At 39.3% G+C, this 26079-nt stretch overlaps 1 protein-coding gene across 2 annotated transcripts in view; it reads left to right on the top strand.

Moving 5' to 3' along the window:
* LOC111142588 (GRB2 associated regulator of MAPK1 subtype 1) overlaps positions 1–26079 on the top strand; it is a 196875-nt gene that overhangs the window by 150827 nt on the left and 19969 nt on the right. For both annotated transcript variants that reach the window (XM_022495880.1, XM_022495879.1), the window contains exon 3: positions 7173–7303. In XM_022495880.1, the coding sequence (XP_022351588.1) occupies positions 7173–7303 (131 nt within the window). The remainder of the gene's footprint in view (positions 1–7172; positions 7304–26079) is intronic.

Here is a 26079-nt window from a genome sequence, read left to right as displayed (position 1 = left end):
GACATAAAACTAAAATCTTGAAAAAAAAAATCTTTGATAAATTTAGATTTTGAAGGCATTTGTGGGATACAAGAAATATAAAATATCGGGGTGCCTAGGTGGCTCAGTGGGTTAAAGCCTCTGCCTTCGGCTCAGGTCATGATCCCGGGGTCCTGGGATCGAGCCCTGCATCGGGTTCTCTGCTCAGCGGGGAATCTGCTTCCTTCCCTCCTCTCTCTGCCTGCCTCTTTGCCTACTTGTGATCTCTGTCTGTCAAATAAATTAAAAAAAAAAAAAAAAAAAGTAAAATATCGTTAAACATATGGCTAGGACAATGTCTAAAGTAATAATACATGTACACAAAGAAACATATAAACCAAAATCTTCCAGGGTAGTCTGTAGGAATTGTAGGGAAAAGAGGAAAGGGACGTTAACTGACTGTTGGCTGTCCAGTGAACAGTTAAAACAGCGAATGAAAGGAATCTGTTTTTCTGAGGTACAGTATGTTCAAACGTTAAAACATTTGGTCATAGTTGTTCCTTTCTTTTTCTTTTTCTTTCATCTGTGTGTGTTAATCAGTCTCAGAATAGTTTCTTACAAGTGCTCCTAAGTTCTTCCTGTTCAACATAGGTGGCAAACACTGATGAGACTAGAAGTTTAGAATTTATTCAGCTGAGGGGCGCCTTTGGTGGCTCAGTCCATTGATGATCCAACTCTTGGTTTCAGCTCAGGGTCGTGAGATTGAGCCCCAAGTGGGGCTCTGCACTCAGTGGGAGTCTCCTTGAGAGTCTCTCCCTCTGCCCCTCTTTCTCCTCTCTCTCTCTCTCTGATGTAAATAAATAAAATCTTTTAAAAAAATTATTCAGCTGAATATTGACATGACAACGATACCAAAGATGAATATTCATTTGGTCCATAATCCAAAATATATTTGAGGCTGCTGCTAGTATAAGGTCACAAACACAATAGAAAAAGAACTAAAGAATTGCTTAAAGGTCAAGCCCCCAAATTGGCAGAGGAGAAAAATGGTGGTAAAGGGACAGTTACATGAGGAATCCCAGGCTCTATTATACAAATCAGATTATCAGCAATCATGACTAACAGGGCAAGGAAAACAAAGGATGAGAGTCCTAAAACTCTTATTTCATGAGAGGAAGCATCTTATTTTGTCAGGAGATACCTTTTTTCCCCAAAAGGACTCTGTCACCCAAGAAAGGACTTGGACAGTATCTGTGATCACAGTTTTAAGGGAATGCAGAGATGTTGTGGACCCACACTGTCTAACGCGGCAACTGGCTGCATGGGGCTGCTGAGTTCTTGTAGCACGGCTGGTGTGAAGGGAGGTGTGCCGCGGTGTAACACAGACACAGGATTTTCAAAACTTAATACAAGAAGTAATAATAATAATAATAAAGACAATGTAAAAACAGAAGGTAAAATATCTCATTCTCTTATTTAGATGTATTGGTTTAAGTAAAACATTGAAATTAATTTCTCCTCTTATTTACCTTTTTTACGTGGCTGCTAGAAAATATATGATTTCATATGTGGCTCATGCTGTATTTTGGTGAAGCGGCACTGATTCTAAAGGGTCATGTCTTCTGTGATACAGGAAAGTGACTGGAGTGGCACACGGTTGGTCTATGAATGCATTTCTGAACGGACGGGGTGGAATTGAGTATAGGCTTGTGTGCTCTCAAGTGGTCTCAGCTCAGAGATCGGACATCTGCACACCACATAATGACTATTGGGCATACATGCAGATTCCCCCTGTCCTATTTCCCCCTTATTTAGAAAAATTAGAAAAATTTTCTAAAATACTGATCACAAATTTAAAGCAAAGTATTTCATACCTCTGGACAGTTGATATCATTGGTAGGTTTTCATAAATTATACCTGGTTTAATGATGTTTGATTATGTTCTGGTTCCAAACCAGCAATTTCTTTTTTGAGTCTTCTAACAGAAAGTACAGATTAGTAAAGAAACTGGAAATGTTGGGCAAAAATTGGTGTCTCTGTCAGATGGTTCTGGACATTCTAACCAAGTGGACCTCTTAAGTTTGAATTCTCACGGAAAACTACTTTAGTGTTCCTGAAGATCACATTCCAGTGCTCAAATACTGTCTGCTTCTTCCTGGAAGATAACTTCAACTGCTTATTTAATCTCATCTATTCTGCTGGTCCCTAAAAAGTGTTACTTGAGGCTCTGTGCGCAATTCAGATAATGATTTTTAAGTAAACCATAGCACACCTTTGCTTTCTTCCTCTGATGAATGAAAACATGCAGCTCATGTTCAGAAACAGGCAAACCTTGTATACAGTCATGCAGCTCATTTTTATTTATAATTTTGAAAACCTGCAGTTACTTATGTGTTGGTTCATTGTTTGCGAGTCCTGGGACCAACGCAGTTTTCTGTCTTTTGTTCGGTGGACATTTATGAAGTGCTATTGTATGTGAGGAATTATGCTTCCCTGCGTTGAGACATGTTGAATTTGGGGCTGATGAGACTCGCAAGTATAAATATCCAATAGACTCCCAGACATATGTCTCTGGAGGCTAAAAGAAATTTAGATGACATCAGATGTATTTATTAAATATTTATACAGCCATTTGCAGGAGAAAAATCCAACTGTTTAACATTGCTGATCTTCAAAGAAATGCAGATTACAGGCAAGAGATGCTTTTTTAGTACCCACAGAATTGTCTAACTTAAAGCGTACTCACTGCAGGGGACACCTGGGTGGCACAGTCATTAAGCATCTGACTCTTGCTTTCACCTCAGATCATGATCTAAGGGTCATGAGATCAGGCCCCGCATCAGGCACCTAGCTCAGAGAGGAGACTCCAAAGTTTCTCTCTCCCTCTCCCTTTGTCCCTCCCCGCACTCACTTGTGTGTTCTCTCTCTCTCTCTCTCTCTCTCTCTCTCAAATAAATAAATAAATCTTTAAGAAAAAACAAAAAAGGAATACTCACTTCTGGCAAGACTGTGGTCCAACAAAGATGCACATGGTAGAAATACAAATTGGTTTAGGTATTTTGGAAAGTGGATAGCCTGGCATGTTCAACACAAAGAATTGTGTGGCACCCTTTCCTTTAGTAATCCAGCGCTAGAAACTTTATCTCACAAAAGCAAGCCAAAAAAGAGGAAAGAAAGTCTCTGTGCATCTTGAGAATAGGAAAGGGAGCTGAGGGTTGCTAGATGGTTAGTTGTGCTAAATACTGAAAATCCTCGCTGTCGATCCTCATGGCAGCCCTTTGAAGTGTCCCCACGTTGTGGGTGAGGAAACAAAGCTCAGACGGATTAACCATGTGTCAGTGGCCGAGTTGGCACTTACGTCAGTCTTACCCTAACTCAGACTCATTGTGTAAGAACAGAAAAATAGTTAAATCCATTATGAAATGGGATGCAAACATTCTAAGTAAGTGTAGTCATGTTGGGGGAATGTCAGAAAATGTAGAGAGGAATGGAGATGAAACTGGAGATACACCATAATTATTATGAGTTTGTACAAGGCCTGAGTAGAGTAGAGACATATGAAAGTTTGATTTGTTCTCATGGCGGAATCTGTTAAAGTGGTACTGATAATTGCTATCATTTCTTAAAATTTTTAAGAATTCTATTGTTGTTTTTTGTGAAAAGGGTATAATCTAACATTTTATACTATATTTTCGAATGTTTTATTCCTACTCCTCCCTATCTCTAAAGGTATATGACCTGTCGTATCTAGGTATGTTCACTACATTGTCCTCATCGCCTTCCCCTTAACTTCTGAAAACTCTCCCTTTGGAGTCCATCACCAACGAAATCCCTATGTCCTTAAGGTGTTCTCTGACATTACTTTTATCTTGTTGAACCCTAGCCTGGGTATGCCCTGAAAACACCAATTCCCTGAAGCCCTCTCAGGTGGTAGCTCCATTTTTTGCCCCAAAGTTGAGGAGCTGGGTTCTTCATTGCTCCCTTAACCATTCCACTTCTCCCCTCCCTAGAATCTCTCAGCTTTCATTTCCTGTCCTCAGACTCTTACCCGCGATCCCATCGTTGCTTCTGTCATCTACCACCTGTAGGATCCCTCCCTCATTTCTCCATAATTCTCACTCCTGGCTCACTGCCTCTCTCTCCACCATTCCTTCTCTCCTCATTCTTGGGGATTTCAGTGCATACACATATGATCCTTCTAATACCCCAGCCTCTTAGATCCTTTAGCTTCTCATCACCTCAACCTTTCCTCCCATGGTTGCCCCCTAGACTGTGTCATCACCGACCACGGCATGCTTCCATTGTCTCAAAGTGCATGCCTTCCCCTTTGACCACTCCTCTGCCTGGATCTTGAGCTCCCTCCCTCCAGAAATCCTGCCCCATCAGAACCCACTATCCATTGATTCCATTACTTTCCACCCTCATTCTTCCCTCCCAAGATGTTGCATCCAGCACAGGTGCCACAGACAGTGATTCTGTTCTCCCTTGCATACATCCGGGGTCCTCTGCCCTTCCTTCACGTCTCGTCCTCACTTGGCAGTTTCACAGTCCTGACTGGATCCAAATCTCTGTCTGCTCTGTGCCAGCCCCTCTGCGTCACCCATTGGCTGGAGGAAAACATACAACTCTACTCTTTGGTTTCACTTCTAATTCATGACTGTGAACCTCAGGTGAGAACTTATGGCTGTCCGGCAGTCATGATGTGTCCTTCACTCTCAGTGGACTTTTCTGTGGTCTCCTCTTTTCTCAGCCCTCCCACAGCTCATCGCTCGACCTTATTCTCAACAGATGCCTTTCTTATAGGGAGCTTCCACCAGCTCCCACTGAGCTCTCACAGGTGACTTCCTTCCACTCCCGTGTCCCCTCTGCCTATGCAGGGACATGCTCCAAAGAATTCCATCCTCATAGTCTTGTCCCTCCCTTGGTCATTCCCATCAGCATCCACCATATTAAAGAAACCAAGAACGCACCCTCGATCCCATGTGCTCCCTTCAGCTACCATGCCATGTCTCTTCTCCCCTTCACAGCCAAACTCCCCAAACGTCACCTGCTGTCCATTCCTGTTACTCCCACTTCTCCCTTCTCAGCCTCCATTAAATCCAGCTCAGTCAGGCTTGACCTCAACCATTCTACTGCTTAAGTGAAGTTACTAAACCTGACAGTTGTCAGGCCTCATCTCTCTCGCTCCTTAAAGTGCTCAAATCTCTGGCTTCTAGAATGCACCCCTTCTGGATTTGCCTCTCACTCCCCCCACCAGTCCTTCTTAGTCTCCTGGGACTCAAGCCTTAGACCTCTTCTCTGTCTGCACTTAAGCCCATGCCCATCATCACCAAGTGCTGTGGCTTTGAAGATCGTGTGTTCTGATGACTCCTAGACTCTCTCAGCCAGACTTCTCTCTGAGCTCCACACGTTTATGTTCATCTACGAGCTTTGTTTCCCTGCCTAGCAGATGTCTCAGACTGAACTCCGGATCCTACCCCCACCCTTCCAAACCTGCTTCCTTCAGCTGCTCAGGCCAAATTCATCACACGTTCTCACCTTTTCCAGACCCCTGCCATCTCACAGCTGGACGATTGCAGGACTGCCTCACTGCTCTCTGCCTCTATACCTTGTACTTCCACAGTGTGTTCTCAAAACAGCAGCCAGAGTGGTCCTTCTCTAACATTGGTTAGATCACTTCCTTGTGCATCCCCCCAGCACCTCTCCATCCCACTCAGATAGAGCTATAAGTCTTCAAAGCTGTACGTAATCTGAACACCTGTTATTTTTCAGACTTTATTTCTCTTCCCTCTAACCTACTCAGCCCACTCCAGCCATACTGGTAGCGTGCCAAGCAGGCAGCCACCCACCCATCCACCAGCAGCTCTTTGTCTAGACTTTTGGCTATGATTAGAATTCGTAGAACACACCTCCCAGTGATGTCACAGCTCACCTTCTCAGCCATACCTACTCTGTCCCCCTCGCCCAGCCCTATTAACAACATTTCTCACCCCCGACCTATTACATACCCTAGTCATTTATCCTATTTACTGTTGTCTCCTGCTACAAGTAGTAAGATTCAGAAGGATAGAGATTTTTATCTGGCCTATTTATTGACTTCTCTCCAGCATCTAGGATAATGCCTCCACCTAACAGATGGTGAAAAAAAGTCCTGAGAATATGAATGAAAGTTTATTTCCGCCCAATGCCCCATAGACGCATGCTGAGATTTGCCTCATTATAGCTTTTAATTCCTTTTCAAGTTTCTCAAGTGTTAGATTGTAAGCAGCCTTCCGAAAATGACTACCAAGAAACACTGTCTTTGGCTTGAGTACATACGGTCTTTTATCCTAAGCTGTGAACGACTCCTCTAGAACGGAGCAGAAGTGTCATCAATATTGAAAGTATATAAACAGCCATAGATGCTTGAAATTTTTAGGAATATGTTCAAAGGTCTTCACAAATCCCCCAAATTATGGATACTGTGATGGTATATTCTTCTCTCATGAACTTCCCACAGAACAATAAAAAGGAATAAAAGGAAGCCACATGTGGTTCCAGATGCCACCTGGCTCATGGCCAGGCTCACTCATCAGAAGGAGGCTCAGCCCGTGGCCCAGCATCGCTCTGCTCAGGCTTTTCATGCTTGTGCGGCAGCAACACCCCACATTACAGCCGCTCACGAGCTTTCGGTGTTGCCCGCATATTGTTGAAACCAAGGAAATCAATTCTGTGAGAGCCAAAGGTCCACTGTACTATTTTATCCTCCCTGTAAGAGTTTTAAATACTCATTTTTTAAACAGTGAGCTCCCCCAGGCCACTCGGCCTTCGTTTCAGAAGATCACCTGTGTGGGTGTTAATTACAGCTAAATGCCAAGGTGATTCCTGTGAAAAACAAAATGAGCAATCATTTGTAACAGAGTAGGTTTTCGCTTTGAGACCAAATTACAGACAGGCATCCATTCCGTTTGATTTTGGTCATCGGGTAACAAACTCTTGGTGTGAATAAAAAATGAAAAAGAAACAGTTCATGGTTGTTTTCCATCTGTAAGCTGATTCTTCGATACATATTCTTGTTGAAGAAAACCTGCCATGGTAACTTTTTCCCCCAATGATAATGATCAGAAGCCTTTGACAAAGAAGAGTGGGAGTAAAGGAAAGGGGGATGCTGTCGCCACGGTGACAGCTGTCCAGCATAAACATCTCACATCTCTTCCGTTTATCGTGTGTTTTAGGGCAATTCAAGCTGCTGGAACAAGACCGAGATATAAAGGAGCCAGTGCAATATTTCAACAGTGTGGAGGAGGTGGCTAAAGCGTTTCCTGAACGCGTGTACGTCATGGAGGAAATAACATTCAACGTGAAGGTAGTTCTAGAAGAACCAAATATTTATCCTCACTGAAATAATTTAACTTTGAGGTCATTATGTGCACAGTGTGTTCCCCTCTGTGCCTCGTAGGAGAGTTCCATCCTCCTCATGGATTCGTGTCAGTGGCCAAAACGGGTCTTTTTAAGAACCGCGTGAGCTCTAGCTGACCTGATTCTCCAACAGGTTACGATGTTAACATTATCTCTGGCTTGAACAACTGTCAAGGCAGATCATAAGATTTCTCTCCTTTTTTTTTTTTTAATTTGAACTTTATTCTCTAACGTGTAATGGTTGTTTGACCGGCTCTTCTGTGAGGCTGGATGCTCCGCTTGTGGGAGCAAGCAAAACACGTATGACACGACTAATACCAAACACTTAAAGAAAAAGAGAGAAGGTTCCAGAGTACGCCCTGACGTCCCCTCATATTCATTCCATTCTTTGCAGACTGTCTCTGTCGGTACACACAGGGAAGATTGATGTGTAGAGTGTGGCCTCGTAGGTATTTATTGATCTTTGTCCCTCAGAGAAAAGCTAAATAGTGTTTACTGTGCTGTGTTCATTTTGCATTCTTAAAGGGACAGTTCTGTCCCTGGCTACAGAGTGAGCGAGTTCCTTTGACTAGACGCGCTGTTGAAGAGGGAGTAACCAGGGAAGCAGTATCACTGAGGCCCAACCTTTTTGCCTGTGAATCCATTGTTTTCTCCAGCAACATCCACAGTTATGCTACAATAGTCTCGAAAGTGTTCACATTGAAACCATTAACCTCCTTTCAGCAGAAGTCCAACTAAGTCACATTCTCTAAACATTTCAATATTTTGGGGGCAAGATGCCTGTTGGTTAGAAATCCGCTCTATGTGAAAAACAGACTGTGGGGTATCTTAGTCCAAGAATGCAGCAGTGTCTTTGTGGATGAGTCACTCCACCCACACGCCTCAGGAAAGGGGGAAACATGCCCAAGACGGCCTCCTTACTGGAGCAGTGGTCCTGCCCATTTGATCGGCCAAGCCAAGTCGTCCTTCCAGTTCTAAAATAGAGCGGCTATCGTCTACTTTATTTGGTTTTATGAGTAAAATGGGTCAATTTTGTGTCCTGTCAAATTCTTCACTAGCTAAATTACACTTGTACTCAAAAATATTTATAACTTTTAAGCCCTTCAGTGACTTAGGCTGTGAGTCCTCAAGGCAACTTGAATTTACCTTGAGGATTTGTGAAAACATGTTCATTTTTAAATGTACCAAGAGTCGTTGGTCAGAAGCTAATCAAATCCTGTTTGATTCTTATCTTGATATGATTGAAATCTTTCCTTAAAGCTTCTATTTTAAATTTCCTAAATGGGAAAAAAAATTAATTGGAAAGGAAAGTCCATACTTCTTAAAAACTGTTTTCTTGAAAACCTTGCATTTGCTGGTGAATCATGAGAAAGTAATCATAAAAATTTTTTGATTATTTTAAGATTTTGTCAAGTATTAAAATTTAAGTCTTTTGTGGCATATTGTACTTGTGGAAGATTTTTTTAAATGCCTCTAGCAGCTGTTTAGTGTGTGTGTGAATTTGCATGAACATCAGCAGTGATTGGAACAATAATACTGAAATCAATAAGGTTTGATGGGCTTTTTTCCTTTAATGTAATTTTTTTTCAGTGTTCCAAGATTCATTGTTTATACCACGATTGACTTTATTTATTCAAACATACATAATAGAGATGCCATTTAAAAAAATTCAGCACAGCAATGTGATGTATTTAACACTACCGACCTGTACACTTTAAAATGGTTAAGATGATAAATTTTATGTTATGTATATATTACCACAGTTTTTCTAAAAAAGCCAAAAAAAGTTCAAAGGCACAGACAAATGGGTATGTATGGGTTACAAAGTTTACAGCATCCATAGAGCAGTCTGGACGTGGGTTGAGTTCCTGTGCTATGCATACATAAATATTTACTTCTTCTTGTCTATTACTTATAAAGTTTTAAGATGCTATCACATCTATCTGGCATTAATCATTTAAGACATCGTTCGATTATATTCAAAGAAGAATTGATCAAGGAACCTCAGGAAATTTACACAAAGAAATACACAAAAATCTGTGCCTAGTGAATAAACACCCAAGTAAATAAATAACCAGGGAGGTTATTTATATAAATAAGTAAATAAAAGTAAATACAAGTAAATAAAAATAAAATAAAGCAAGTAAATAAAATATAATAAAATAATAATAAATAATAAAAATAATAAAATAATAATAAAAACAAGTAAATAAAAGTAAATACAAGTAAATAAAAAACCAGGGAGGTTTATGGCAAAGATGTCTGGGTACTACCTGACCACCCCCCACCAAACACAGTGTTGGTCATGGTTTATAAGAATTGATCGTAATGTGCATGTGTGCAGTACTTAATGGGAGAGCTAAGTGGTGTACTTGGTTACTGCTTTGCCTGGAGAGGGAGAAAAAGAATAAGAAACAGTACAGCAGGGATGCCTGGCTGGCTCAGTTGGTAGAGCATGGGACAGTTCAAGGCCTGTACTGGGCATAGAGCTTACTTAAAAAAAAACACAACAGTACTCCATTCTCATAAATATAGCTATTATAAATAGTATTAAATATTATATAAATACAGATATTATCCAGAAAGCAGTTTTTTAAGTGATAGCAGAATTCAGACCTCCTTGCAAAACTCCACCCTCTACTCTCCGTTTCAAATAGAGCATAAATTAGACCAAGAGGATAAAAAACTAAATGACTTGCAGCTAAGAATTGGCAGCTAACAGGCATCTTAGGAGTCAAAAGGCACAATTATTATTTGAAATAAGGAAATATATATATGAAGTCATACATACTTATAATAATAAATAGAAATGAAATGTAGTAATGGCGTGGAGTAGAACAGAGGTGTTGAAAGATTGGGAACTCTATAGTGATTGTTACTTTCAAGAGTGTAGCAGAATTGTATCTAAAATTTAATGGATAGGATTAATACTATTCACCAATTTATTTAAAATTAAGTCATTCCTGGGGCACCTGGCTGGCTGAGTTGGTGGAGTGTGTGACTCTTGATGGGGTCATGAGTTCGAGCCCCATGTTAGGTGAAAAGATTACATTTTAAAAAATTAAAAATAAGCCATTCCTTTTATCTTGAAGTTAAATGTCTTTAAGAGGCCTTGATGTGTTTGAAATTATCTGCCTGATTGGCCCATCATTGATTAACTTGCATGAAGTGAATTAATATATGTTAAATGTTTAATTCTTCAACCAGCAAATACATTTTAAGCATCTCCTGTATGTCTAGCCACTGGGAATAAATAGTGAATATGCAAACCCTGGAGGTTGTGTCCATTGAAGTGGCAGACAATAAATATACAGGTACAAATACTACCTCCAAATAAAGAGATCAAGGAGACAGTTGGGTGTACAAGTTTGGAGCTTGGGGCAAGGGATGGGCTTATATGTTTGAGGCTCATCAGCTCCTAGATGGCATTTGAAGTCACAGAGCTAGTTGAGTTCATATACGTCTGTGGTTCTCAGTCAGGGGTGATTTTTTTTTTCCTCCCAGGAACATTTGACAATGTCAGGTTACCATTTTGATTGCTACAGCTTGGAGAAGGGTCAGTGCTACCAGCTTCTAGCAGGTAGAGGACAAAGATGCTGCTGAAAACCCTGTAGTACACAGGACAGCCCCACATCAAAGAATGATCTGGCCGAAAATGTCAGTAGTGCCAAAGCTGAGAAACTCTGACCTGGACACTAGATAAAGAAGAGAGGAGACCAGGGACTGAGCCCTGGAACACCCCAGCATTGGGGTCCAAGAGAGATTACAGGCAGTAACAGTGAGATAGAAAGATGATGGAGCATGTGGATAGATGTTGCAGAAGCCAAATGGCTTTAAAAAGTGTTTCAAAGAGGAATGGACAACAGTGTCAAAGCTACTTACTGATTAAAATAGAGGAGGACTGGAAACTGGCCATAAAGTTCAGCAGAATGGAAGCCTTGTTAGCCTTGACAGGAAGAAAATAATAATCAGAGACCTAGAAAGTTAAGTTTACCAGGGAAGTATAATAGGATGTTTGCTGAGTTTTGCCAAGGTATGCATTTCAAGTGAGATTACTCAACACCAGTTTTTTTTCTTCCAGCCATTTTTGGCTTCCTGGATGGAGATACAGAGTAAACAGAGCCTTAGGTTTAATTGGAGCTGGGACTCCATTGGGTAAGTGTAACAGAAGTGAGCAAAGGTGTGGACGGAGTGTGCCCTAGAGTGACAGGTAGTGATGAGCCATAGACTCCTCACTGAATAAAGAAGTGTGAATACAAGAATTGTAACCTCCGTGAAAACTAGAGATCTTAATGGGGTTAAAGAACTTCTGAAGTGGTGAAGAAAGTGATGTGCAAATTGGAGTGGTGGTAGCACATAAAATGCTTGAAATTGAACTTTAGGCAGTAATACAGGAAATGACAGGAGTAGCTTTTTTTTTTTTTTTTTCCCCCGAATCTAAGTATGTCCCGGGCACCTGGCTGGCTCTGTCGGGGGCAAGTGCAACTCTCGATCTCAGGGTTGTGAGTTTGAGCCCCATGTTGGGTGTAGAGATTACTTAAATAAATAAACTTAAAAAAAATAAAAAATAGATGAAAACAAGTCTAAGTATGTCCATTTGAGTGGGCAGCTAAGGTGGTAGGAACAGAAAATGGGAGATGAGATGGTCAAGGAAATGAAAGAATGTGTGGACAGGTAGCCTCTTGCTCATCATTTGTGTGCATTAGCTCCAGTCCCTCCTAAGCCAGTGGCATTCGATATTTTTAAGACAATCACCTGCCTCTTTCACACTGTCTCCTTTATCCATCCAGTTTTTGGTTTCCATGGTGATAGTTCTTTTTTTTTTTTTTTTACCTGCTTACTGCATTTTTTTTCTTTTTAAAGATTTATTTATTTATTTGGGGGAGAGTGAGAGAGCATGTGAGCAGGGAGAGGGGAAGGGCAGAGGGAGAAAGAGAGAATTTCAAGCAGACTCTCCACTGGGCATGGAGCCCCACACGGGGCCTGATCTCACAACCCTGCAATCTCAGCCTGAGCTGAAATCAAAGGTGGGACACCCGACCAGCTGAAATCAAAAGTGGATGATGTGGTGGTTGAAATCACCCAACCACCCATGCACATTTGTTTTTAACTATAACAGGAATTTTCTTTCTTAATGATTTGTTTTAATTTTTCATCAGCCATCACTATCATCACATTTACTTCCAGAGTCAGAACTAAAGACTCATTCCTCTACCTTTTTTTTTTTTTTTAAAGATTTTATTTATTTATTTGACAGATAAAGATCGCAAGTAGGCAGAGAGGCAGGCAGAGAGAGAGGAGGAAGCAGGCTCCTTGCTGAGCAGAGAGCCCGATGTGGGGCTCGATCCCAGAACCCTGGGATCATGACCTGAGCCGAAGGCAGAGGCTTTAACCCACTGAGCCACCCAGGCGCCCCCTCTACCTTTTAATAAGAAAAATATAGTCACACAAATAGTTTTCAGGCATGCGCCTTCTTTAAACAAGCTCCTGTGATCTAAAGAGCATATTGGACTGTGTAGTGTAGCTCAGACTCTGAATTACGAGCTGAGTCCACACCCCAAGTCCAGGCATTGGGCTGTGACCACATGGCCCCTTGAGTCTAGGAGTCATCACCTGCAAAGCAGGGATGATTGTATCCTCCTCAGAGACTTTTTATGAGAATTAAATGAAATAATGCACTACTGCACTTTGCAAGTGCCTAGTATAGGAGTTGGCAAACTATACCCTTGGGTAAGGCACTGTTTTGCAAATAAAGTTTTACTGGGACACAGCCACCCCATGCGTAGGGGTGTGCCGTGTCGGTGGCTGCTTCACAATACAATAGTAGGATTAGTTGTTGCAACAGAGATCATATGGCACACAAGCCTAAAATTATTACTGTCTGGCCCTGTAAGAAAAAGTTTGCCAACCTCTGATTCAGAACATAAAATCATACTAAATTAAGTTTCACATAAAAAAAAAAAAAATTCCCACCACAGATTATTTCACTTACACTTTATTTAGTTCTTTGTACCCTGGACTTGATATTAAACACTCGGTACCTAGTAACTGTTGTTGTTGCTGTTTCAAAATACCCCTTCACCTCAGATACTTTTTTGGAAACTTATTATACTGGTACCCAGTGAATTATTTCAAACGTCTTCCAGCCTTTTGAACTAAGCCCAATAATAGTGAGAAATTTTCCCACACATCTACTTTCTGCCACCAAAATAATGACTAACAAATTACGCCCTGATTTCACTTCTGTCCTTCCTGAGACATAAGCAGAGGGAAGAAAAGATAGCCTTCAATTTCGCATTGGGTAACCTGCCATCCTTGGTAAGCACGTAAGAGGCCTTCTGACCTCACGGCTCTCATCCAAAAGCTTTCTACATTAAAATTAGTGCTCTTGAGTGAGAGAGAGTCCAAATACCCTGATCTTGATGCTATAATGTTGCTATTTTCATTCCTGCTAGTGAGGTCCAAGGTTTCAGCTGTTCCAGCGTAGATTTTCCCCAGTGGCAAAATAACAAGTTTGCATTGTCTCAACTGGGGAAATGCCTCACAGGGGAATAGTGAGATTTCAGGCAGACCAGGAGTGTAATCACCGCTTCTGCGGGCACAGACCTCTCCAGAACCATTACATTGTGGTCTGGGGCAAGAGCTGAGCCGACATTCCTGTCACCTGCATATCAGCTCGTGATTACTGGGCTTGGCACCTGTTTTTGGCAGGGGTGGCAGTGTCTAGCAGCAGAGCTATCCCAGTGGGAGAAGGATTGCAGTGTTGTCTTTTTTTAATAGGAAAAAAAAAAAAAACCTGTAAGATTCAGAGAACTTGAATGATAACTGAGCTGCTCGATACTGAGAAACATGACCGAGAGTAAAATGAAATATTATAAATAATCCAGCACAACTAAGGAAGTTTATAGACAAGAGTTTTTATAATCATCTCATTTTAGATCTGGAAAGGCCCTTAGACACCGCTGAGCCCTACTCCTCCTTTTGACAAATAGGAAAACTAAGAAACAGATGTTAGCTGACTTCATTGATTCACACGAAGCCACAGAACTATTTAGCAGCAAAAGCTGGGTGTCCTGATTTCAATCGGTCATCTTTGTGCTCCCTTGAATGCTGTTTGTGGATTGAGCTAAGGCTCATGATTGTGATCGGAATATCCTTTCACAGTGACACTGTAGCTTGTACAGTTAATTCATTTTCTTATCTAAAAATCTAAATAAATATGTCCTGTAATTATTACGCAGCCAAATTCTTCTGTCTTTTGTACTTTGGAAACAGCTACGGTCTCACACACACAACTTGGCAGATTTTATGAATGTTCTACGTATAGATTTTTAGATCTTTCCTGATGCCAGTACTTAAAAAAGAAAATCCTACCAGTAAACTTACTATCAACATCAGTGCGGCATATGTCAAAATGAACCCTTTTAAAAACAACAAAAATACCCCTGTAAAGTATGAACCCAGAATTTTTTAAGTATGAACCAGTATTGTCATAGAAACTGGGCTACATACGGTTGGCCCCTTGCCTTGTTGCTTGAAGCAGTGCTAAAGGTGGCAGCACAGCACCACGCAATAAATAAGCAAGAGTTCTAAGTTGAAGGTGAATGGTTTGTGCAACTTGATGCTGAACTTGGGATTTTTTTCCAGGGTTTCCAAGTTACTGAGAATCAGCTGTCCCCCCCCCCAAGTCACAGATTAGAGGCAGTTCATGTGCCTTTATCTTAACATGTTAGTTACCCCTTTTAAAGTTGCCATCTGAAAAAGATGAAGAAACACAGCTCTTCCTCTTCTGCCAACTCGTTAGACTATATCTTATTTCCATGTATAAAGTAGTTAACAAATCAAACACATGTCCTGTTACTTTCTTTACTCCTTTTAACAGAACAGCTACACACAAGGCCTTGAGAATACATTAATGGAGAGGTTTTGGGCTGTTTGTGATTCTACTCTAGTCATATTTATTTTATTCTCTGACATCTTTTTGATCATTTTGTCTTTTAGGCAAAAACAACTTGCTATGTAGACTTTGTTCTGTGTCTATCAGCCGTCCTGTGGTCGTCCTGTAAAGTAATACAAAACAGTGGTGCTGAAGCATTAGTGTTCTTTGAGGAATTGTGTGTGTGTGTGTGTGTGTGTGGTTTTAAGAGTGTAGTTCAGGCATAACCACCATTCCTAGTTTAAAATACCATTCCTAATGTTTGTCATGACAGTTCAGAAAAAGCATCTCCTCCACATGTTTTAAGATTATAATAGAGAGGTGGGTTTTTCTTATGAGGTTTCAAAATGAATAGGAATCATTTGCTCTGTTATTTTCTACCTCCTTTCTGGCACCTTTAGAGCACGAGTAATTTTAGTTAGCCAGCCTTTGGGGGAGCTGTGAATTTTATCAAAAGTTCTGTCCAAAGAACTAGAATTTCATTTCAGTTTCCTGAAATGTGTAATACTTTTCTTCCATCTTAACGAGAAGTACTTGAACAAAAGTTAAACTTCTCTCCATCTCCTGAGATGTATTGTAACTTTAGTCTTTATATGGAGAGAACTTACGCTGAGAATTGGGTGTTTTATGGTCTCATTCAAATTGTTTGTCGCCTCTTACATTAGTTAGAATAGCTGCCTTAATTAACCATCCCTGTTTCCAGTTTTAATATTCACTTTTGTTATGCTGTGGGCTGGTAACCAGGTTGGATGGAATTTTGATTGTAGGGGAGGAAGTGTGCTAAGTTATGGCCCTTAAAGGCTTTCCTATAAGCCCTAACATCAACATCACATCTTTTTGCCTGCTCAGGGGCCTTTAGCTCCACTGCCTTGTTCTTGGCTGTATTCCAGAGAGATCAGAAATTATTGATTACTGTGTAACCTGAATTTTGTCAGATGTAAGAACAAATTTCTTAAATGAAGATTGAATGGATTTGGACATAGCCAACTTGTATTTTTACTTTCCAGTTGTTTAAAATTGCATGTTTTCTTTACCATGAGTCATGTCACTTATTTTCAGAATTCGCTCAGAATGACAAATTGGATACAGTTGTGAAGGTTAATTATTTCAGTGTTTGAAGGTAGCCCCGTGGGCCGGTTAGTTTTTTTTGTTTTTTGGTGGCGCGGGGGTTGTCATCTGAGGTTTTGAGACCTTGTCTGAAAGACGAACCTTGTTGCTTGAAGCAGTACTTGAAACCCTCTGCTGTACCGTCACAGATTAAATCACTGCCATTGTACTTGTCGTCTTTGCCCTGTTTCCTGTTGAAAAAGAAAAAAAGAGATACTCAGGATTGACAAGTAACTCTTCATGTCCCTTTGTGTCTCAGGTTCTGCCATTTTCCCAAAGGAAAGAATTAGAAAAATTGAACTTTGGGGGGAAATGATCTAATATTAATCAAATATTAGCTGTTTAATGTAGCCGTCAGATCAGTCCTGATTTTTTTTTTTCCCAAGGATTGCAGTTTTAAACTCTGTTGCATGTTTGATCTTTAGAACAACTGTTCTTAGAAAACAGATTATCTGTTGCCAGAAACATCTGCGGGTGTGGGTGTGTGTAAAATTTTCTATCAGTGTTTTAAAATGTTGCTTGACCATGGGGTATTATTAATTCTGAATGGTATTACGAACAGTAAAACCCTGATAGTTTCCTGGATTAGACCTATTAGAGTTGTTTAGATAACACACTTTGAATTACTTCCTCTCAGGAAACACTGAAACTGGAAATGTTAACCAGGCACGCATACCGAAGCACTTAGAACGCATTGTTTCTTTTGCTATTAAAAAAATAGAAAAGGAAAGAAATTATGCAAATAAATCACATCTGTGGAAACCAGAGGAGACTGCTGGGCTCAACTGCCAAAGGAAGAGCATTTATTTATCGGATTCTTCGTCTGTTGCTGACAGTGACCACAGGATCTGTCGGGACATTAGTCTAGTAATTTATGCAGAGCTAATTGCTAGCATTAATGATGACATCAGGTTTGGGAGCGTGGAATTACAGATTGTCCTCACATATGTTAGGCATTTTTATGTATGGGAGTAGGAGTAACTTCCGTTACAAGTAGACACATACACAACAACACAGACAAAACCGTTGAATGTGCCCAGAGAGTGACATATAGCAAGGACAATTTTGATCTTTTTCATCTGTGCACATAGTGGCTGATGGGTGTCTCCTGAGCAGCCTAGACGTTCGCTTTCAGCTCGTCTGGTATGTGGTACTCACGAGCCCATATGATTTCTTCATTTTATAAGGTGTGCTTATAAAGGTAAATTAGGAAAAATACATTAAGGATTGATTTAAAGAGCCGGGAAGAAACATATGCTCTGTTGTTGCTTCACATTTGAGAAGCGCTGTTGGCTCCTTGTGTGTTAACTGGAAATAGTTTGTTGTATGAGTGAGTGTGTGTGTGTGTGTTTCTCAAGTCTCCTGAAAACCCTTTCTCTCAACATCTCTGTCTCCATCCTGATCCAAATGGATGAATTGCCAAGTTTTTTACAAAGTTTCACCAGAAGGGAAGTACAGCAGTGCAGCTGAGTGTTTTGGAGGCTAGTCTATCTTAAAATGGTATATTTTTTTTGAATCATTTCAATATGTTCACTTCCTTTGGGATATAACTGTAAGGATATTTCAGGCCCTCTTCTGACATTAAGTTTTATTCTGGGATAACACACTGAATAAAAACTTGAGCAATTCTTCAGTATAGAAGAAAGGATAATGCTTAAAGTAGTGGTTTGAGCTTGAAAACAGTAGTGGGTAGAAATAGAAACCAGCATGAAAATACGGAGATGTGAAAGGCAATGAGAAACAAAATTATTAAGAATTCAAATGTTGGGGCACCTCGGTGGCTTAGTTAAGTATCCAACTCTTGATCTCAGCTCAGGTCTTGATTTCAGGGTTGTAAATTCAAGCCCAGCATGGAGCCTACTTAAAAAAAAAAAAGAATTTTAAATGTTTTGGGGGCACCTGTCTGGCTCAGTTGGTACAGCATGTGACTGTCGATCTCAGGGTCTTGGATTCAAGCCCCACATTGGGCGTAGAGCTTACTTGGGGGAAAAAAAAAAACTTAAATGTTTTTATCATTCACAAAAGTAATAGCAAGAGTAATGGCCGCCATTATTGAGAGCTTAACACTGTGGGAGGTTATTTACGTACATTGATTAAGCTTGTGAAGTACACAGTCATGTTCTCATTTTATGGAGAGGATGCTGAGGCTCAAAAAAGTGAAATACTTTTTCTGAGGTTACTAATAGTGAAGATAGATTCAAACTTCGCTGGTAATTAAGTTAATAGTATTGGCCCAATTAATTTCCAAAGGCCATAGTTCTTTTCATTCATTTATACCTGGGGTCAGCAAACTTTCTATAAAGGGACAAAGAATAAATATGTTAGTTTGTGGGCCATATAGTTACCATCACAGCTACTCAACACTGCCATAAATTATGCATAAATGAATGGACACAGTAGTGTCCTAATAAAACTTTATTTACAAAGGCAGGTGTTGGGTCAGATTTGGACTGTGCGTAATAGTTTGCTGAGCTCTGATCTATATTGTTATATACATAGCTAGATGCTAGCTGAAAACAAAAGCCTTAGGGATAAACTAAAATTAGAATTAATAGCAAATGAGTCTTTTTAGGATTCTTGGTGACCAAAGTCAACAAAATGAAGTAACTGAAACCTTGAAGTTACAGGTCCTATAGGAAAAGAAAGTCAGCCCTCATATGGGCCAAGTACTATAATTTATCAATGATTCATTAGCTTAAAAACAAACAAACCAACCCTAAACTATATTCTTTAAAACTGTCAAGGTCATAAAAAACAAGGAAAGACCAAGAAACTCACAAAATCAAGGACTGGATGTGGTGTCGTATCCTGGTTTGATCCTGAAAGAGAAAAAGGACATTAGTGGAAAAAAATAATGAAACCCAAATAAAGCTTTGTGGTTAAGTTAGTCATCTTGTATTAGTGTTAATTTCTTGGTTTTGATAATGTGCCATCGTTGTATAGAATGTTAACAGGAGAAGCTAGACAAAGGTATACAGCTTTGCAACTTTTCTGCAAATCTGGAATTGTTGCAAATAAAAAGTTAAATTGTGTTTATTTATTATTAATTTATTTATTTAGATTCCTAAACGTAACTCCAATGTAGGAGCCCAAGCGAATACTGAGTCTGAAAGTAAACACAGTTAAGTGTGGTCTTATTAAAAATAATACTCATAACACTTACTCTGAATCACCTAAAATGGACTTTAAACCTCATGGGCCTGAACTGCCATTAAAATAATATTGTGCTGCCATTTAGGTACTGATAATGCCTTGCTACAGTTGTCACTGTAGAGACAACAGAACTGTTTGTCTTTTATAGCACTAATGTGGATTGACAAATTGCTTGTTCCAAAGTTTAAAATCATATAGAGATGACCTAGAATAGTGTGTGAGAAATTATTTACAAAGACTGCCACCTTCAAGTCTTCTAAACACATACTGGTGATTACTGCTCAGTAAACAACATGAACATGGCCAATCACTTTACCCAGATGCTTTTTCATTAACATAAAAGAAAAACAATCTCAGCCTTAAAGTAAGCCTGGTACTAAAACTGATAAAGACAACATAATAAAATGGTAGACTAACTTCACCTGTGACTAAGATACATAAATCATAGATCAAATAATATCAAAGAGTCATGCAATACACTTTTTTTTTTAAAGATTTTATTTATTTATTTGACAGAGATCACAAGTAGTCTGAGAGAGAGGAGGAAGCAGGCTCCATGCTGAGCAGAGAGCCCGATGTGGGGCTCGATCCCAGGATTCTGGGATCATGACCTGAGCTGAAGTCAGAGGCTCTAACCCACTGAGCCACCCAGGTACCCCCATGCAATACACTTTTAAGTGCACCATGGTCATACACAGATTATTTCAGGCATGTAGCATTGTTTTACTATTTGGGAATCTACTATTTTAATATAAAACCAGGACATCAAAGTTAAAAATAAACATATGACTTTCTTATTGGGTGCAGAAATGGCATTTGATTAAAACATTATTTTAGGGCCTCTGGATGGCTCACCTCATTGAGCATCCGACTCTTGGTTTCAGCTCAGGTCATGATCTTAGGGTCGTGGGATCAAGCCACATGTTGGGCTCTTTGTTCAGCCATGGAGTCTGCTTGAGATTACCTCCCCCTCTCTCCCTCTCTCTCTGTTCCTCCCCCCTGCTCGCACACGCATGCACTTTCTCTCTAAAATAAATAAGTGAAATCTTTAAGAAATAAACACATTTTTAAAATTCCTTCGTAGAAACTTTGAAAAAACTAGAATTGGAAACCTACATTACTAACATGATAAAATCCATCTCAAATCAATGAGTTTCTCATGTGATCAGTTTTAATAACAAATAATTCACATTAAATATGGAACACCATTCTCACCACCACACTGTTGTTGGGGAGAAGGGATGAAGACTAAAAAGATGAAGATGAATTTTGCATTGGTTACATAAGATTTAATCACTTAAGAATCCTAAGATTATCACTTGGAAAAAACTCTTACAGTGAGGTTACTGGTCATAGAGAATAGCAACAATCCGTATGTATGAACGAACAGCAGTGTTCAGGGATTAATAACAAAGGCAAACTTAATTACTAATAAGGGAAATAAAAGATCTCAGTAGATGATGAGAATTACCATGTGCCTATTTAGAAATATTTTGATGATGTCACTCCTTGCCAAAACAGCAGGTAAAAGTACTTTCAATAAAATTATCAATGGAAACCATAGACACAATGATTGTGAAGTTCATCTGGAAAAATAGGCAAAGATATCTAAGATTTTCCTGCTGCCATGTTTTAATTTATTTTGAAATAGTTGCAGTCCTAAAAAATTGTTACAAGATCACCAACTTTTAACATTTTGCCACATTTATGTTCTCATCCTCAACCCCCCACCTACACATACATAGACACACAACTTACATTTTTCTGAATCATTTCAGAGTGAATTACATGCATTATGCCCTTTATACCTTAATACATCAGTGTCTGTTTCCCAAGAATGAGGATATTTTCTTGTGTAAAAACAGTGCATCCAGGAGCGTTAGCAGTGATGTGATACTCTTCTTTACAGTCCATCAAAACACTTGATGGCGTTGCTTCCCTTTAGTTCAGAATCCATTCCAGGAGTGCATATTGCTTGATGTCGCATTCTGTCTTTCATTCACTTTACTCTGGAGTAATTCTTCAATCTTTCTTGTCTTTTATCCCATGCACGTTTTTCATGCATACATACCAGGTATTTTATACAGTGTTTCTCACTTAGGGTTTGTCTGATACTTCTTCATACTGGGGTTCTAGCGATGCATTTTTAGGTAGAATGTTCTGTAACTGACCTTCTCAGGGAATCACATTCAGGGGCACACACATGAGGATGCCTCTCTGGTTATATTACATTTGATCATCTGGCTAAGGTTGTTGTTCAGTCTCTCCACTCTATATTTACTTTTTCTCCCTTCACAATCCGTAAGCATTCTGAGCAGACACTTTAAGACTCAGACCATGCACATAACCTACTCCTCAGTCAAACTTACTCTCTAAATGAGCATCCACTGATGTTTGTTTTATGTACCAATCTTGGATCCCACCAGTCCTCCACATTTGTCGGCTCTTCCTCCATTCATTTTTTCCACTCATTCCTATTTTTGTTAACATATGGACTTTGACATTCCTACTTTGTTCAGTAGACTTTTTCATTGCACTCTTAGTGTATTGTGATGCTCAAATTGTCCAGGATTTGGCCCGTGGAGGCCAATTCAACCTGGCTCCTGTGTCCTTTTGACACACTGCTGTCATCTTAAGAGCATTTCTTTACTTTTTGGCACAATACAATGTTCCACACTCATCTTGTACCTTTCTTGCCCTAGCCCTGGAATCAGGCATTTCTTCAAGAAGCCATGATATTGGGGCGCTAGGTATATTTGGTGATAGCAGGAGTCATTTTTTTTCTTTTTTTTCTTTTAATTATTTTTTATTATGTTAGTCACCATACGGTACGTCATTAGTTTTTGATGCAGTGTTCCATGATTCATTGTTTGCATATAATACCCAACGCTCCATGCAGTCTATGCCCTCCTTAATACCCATCACCAGGCTAACCCATCCCCCCAGCCCCTTCCCTTCTAAAACCCTCAGTTTGTTTCTTGGAGTCCACAGTCTTTCATGGTTCATTTCCTCCTCTGTTCCCCCTCTTCATTTTCCCCTTCTTTCTCCTAATATCCTCCATGCTATTCCTTATGCTCCACAAGTAAGTGAAACCATATGATAGTTGACTTTCTCTGCTTGATTTATTTCACTCAGCATAATCTCCAGTCCCATCCATGTTGATACAAAAGTTGATGGCTGAGTAATAGTCCATTGTGTATATGGACCACATCTTTTTCATCCATTCGTCTTTTGAAGGGCATCTTGGCTCTTTCCACTGTTTGGCTATTGTGGACTAGTCCCTTAGAAGGAACAAAGCTAAAGATGTGTGTGCCCATGTATAGTTTTCTAAAGTTATAACACAATACCTCCAGTTTCTGTCTTCCCTCCACAGTGAAAACTCTGATTCTCAGAACATGTTTACTCATTTGTTTATTTCTACAATATGCATAAAAGTTGTTTCAGAATCCCTGTACCCATTCTCATATGCAGAACAAATCTCCCAAAAAGAGCACAATATTTGTTGGTCTTTTTTCCCTACTGGCAATTTGTAGTCAAAGCATTTTGAAGTTACTTGGATGATTTCGCTGTCTCTCCCCATGTGGCTAGTTTATTCATTTGAAATAAGATTGGATTCATCTGCTTCCATTTGTGTTTAGCTTTTGGTTTCTTTTAACTTTTTGCTTATGTAATTTTATTTTTTGAATATGTTAGAACATTGACTTCCCTCCTAAGCATCGAAACTCTGTAGCTAAGTACACTCAAAGAGGTATCACTCCCTCCCTTCTACTAGTTTCCTCCCTCCTTTAAGGACCAATTTCATTGTTTTCTTTTTTTATTTTTATTTTTATTTATTTATTTGACAGAGAGAGAGAGAGAGAAACAGCAAGAGAGGGAATACAAGCAGGGGGAGTGGGAGAGGGAGAAGCAGGTTTCCCTCTGAACAGGGAGCCTGATGTGGGGCTCGATCCCAGGACTCTAGGATCATGACCCGAGCCGAAGGCAGATGCTTAACTAACTGAGCCACCCAGGTGCCCCCAATTTCATTGGTTTTCTGGTTTATTTTTCTTGTATTCCTTCTTGTTGTTGTTTTTTAATTTCAGAAAAATATATACTGATTTTTCCAAAGGTGTAGTATACTATATAATCTTTCATGCACTTTGGGTGTTTTTTTTTTGGGGGGGGTTTACTTAATATGTCCTGAAAGTCATTTTCCTATTAGTTCATTGTTTCCTATTAATTCATTGAACTCATCATTCTTGTTCTTATTTGCATAATACATTTTGTGTTTGTGTCATAGTTCATTCAGCCAATCTACTATGTTTGAGCATTTAGATTGATTCTAAGATTTTGCAAGTACAAATAATGCTACAATGAATAACCTTGTGCATTTGCATTTTCACACCATGGGAGGAATGTCTTCAGATAATTTCCTAGAAGTGGGATTGCTGAATGGAGGGATAAACACGTACATAGCTGGGTTCAGTATTGCCATATTCCCCTCTACAGGGCTTGTATCATTTGCATTTCTACGCAGCTATGGTGAAGAGTGCCTGTTTCCCCATAGCCTCACCCACTGAGTATGCTGTCAAGCTTTTGAATATTTTTCAGTGTTCTAGGTAAGAAGCAGTATCTCAGTATAATTTTCATTTACTTTCCTCTAATTATAAAAGAAGTTGAATATCGTTCCGTGGATTTGAAGTCTGTTGTGCGCCTCTTTTTAGTGACTTGGTTTTTCATGACTTTCACCTGTTTTCCTGGAGGCGTTCTGGTCATGTCTTAAAAGTTTTCACAAGAGGTTCACTCTTGTGAAAATATTGCACATATTTTCTCTCAGACTGTTACTTGATTTTGACTTTGCTTCTCTTGTTTCTTGACATCCAAAAAACTTTTTGAGTTGGAATAACCACAAATGAGGGTTTTTGTATCAAATCTGAACATGTAAGATAAAGATGGAGAAATTGAAACAGTATAGTTATGATGAGAAAATAGAACGGTCATTTGGATAAATGGCCTTATAGTAGTTGCAAATATAAGTATACGAATGAGTGTATGTGTTTTATAAATTTAGTACATGATCAACGTAGCACTTCAAATCCGTGATGAAAAGAGAGAGTTATTTCAGAAGTATACTGGACAGTCAGTTAGCTGTTGAAAGTACTAAAGTTGGGGGTGCCTAGGTGGCACAGTCGATTAAGCATCCTACTCTTGGTTCCCCCTCAGGTTGTGATCTCAGAGTCGTGAAATGAAGCCCCCCGTTGGGCACTGTGCTCAGTGTGGAGTCTGTTTAAGACTGTTGTTCTCTGCCCCTCCCCCCCAGTAAATAAATAAATCTTTAAGAAAAAACTAAAGTTTGATCTCTACCTTTAATAGTCCATCAAAGAAATTTTAATTAAATCAGTTAAATAGTTAAAAAGTGAAACCATCAAAATTCTAGAAGAAAATAATTAATCATCTCAGTTTTTCTCAACCTCAGCACTACTGAAATCTGGACTAGATAATTCTTGGCTGTGAGAGGCTGTTCTGTTCATTGTTCCATGTTTAGCAACATACCTGGTCTGCTAGATGTAAGTAGCACCCTCCCAGCCATGACAATCAAGAAATGTCTCCAGACATGGTCAAAAGTCCCCAGGGGTTGGGGAAGACAGGGCAAAATCACCCCTAACTCAGAACCACTGATTTATGTCATCTCACTAGTAGAAGCATACTGCCCAAGAATGAAATTACAAAGGAAAATTTTGAAAAAGTTTGCTACATAGGAAGAAAAAACTTTAGCTCTTAAAGAAGTTATAAAGTTGAAATTCATGCAACAAATTGGAAAATATATAGATTCGATGATATTCACATGACAAAAAGTAATCAATAAGATGACCGTCCCAAAAGAAAAAAATGGGTGAAGGGCACAAACAGACATTCACAAGGAAGAGATCTAAATGGCCAGATACATGAGTACCAAAATAGATTCACTACCCTAATAATCAAATAAAATGTGAATAAATAAATGCGGTATATGTGCTCTACCTTTAATATTGGCAGACATTAAACTCATTAAGCATGGGTATGGAGAGACCTGTAATTTCATAAAGTGGGAGAAGTGTGAGTCAATATAACATTGAGGAAGCGCAATAGGAAATGCATATTAGACCTTCCAAATAGGTATCGATAGCTTTGTCCATGCAATGCTGCTTCTGGGCCTTTATCCTAAGGAAATAGTTGAACTGTAAAAAAATTCATTGCAGTACTATTCATAATTGCTAAACATTGGGAAAACCCATCTGTCTAACAATAAGGAACTAGTCAGAAAAATTAAGGCATATGCCCGGATAATCAGATACATAAGCTCAGTATTATAACCGAAGGTGTATACCTAACAGGAGAAAATGAAAATAGTGAGAAAAACAGTAACAAAATTGTATGTGTGTATTTAAAAATTTCCAAGAATCTCATTTCTTTTTCTCTATTTATATAAATAAATATATATAAATATATTAATTAATATATAAATTTATATATTTATATATAAATAATTATGTATAAATTTATATATT

The sequence above is a fragment of the Enhydra lutris genome, unplaced genomic scaffold (assembly GCF_002288905.1).
Source record: "Enhydra lutris kenyoni isolate GAN:26980312 unplaced genomic scaffold, ASM228890v2 scaffoldscaffold8, whole genome shotgun sequence".
NCBI lineage: Eukaryota > Metazoa > Chordata > Mammalia > Carnivora > Mustelidae > Enhydra > Enhydra lutris.
Note: the sequence above shows the minus strand (reverse complement) of the source record. Positions and strands in the feature narration are given on the sequence as shown.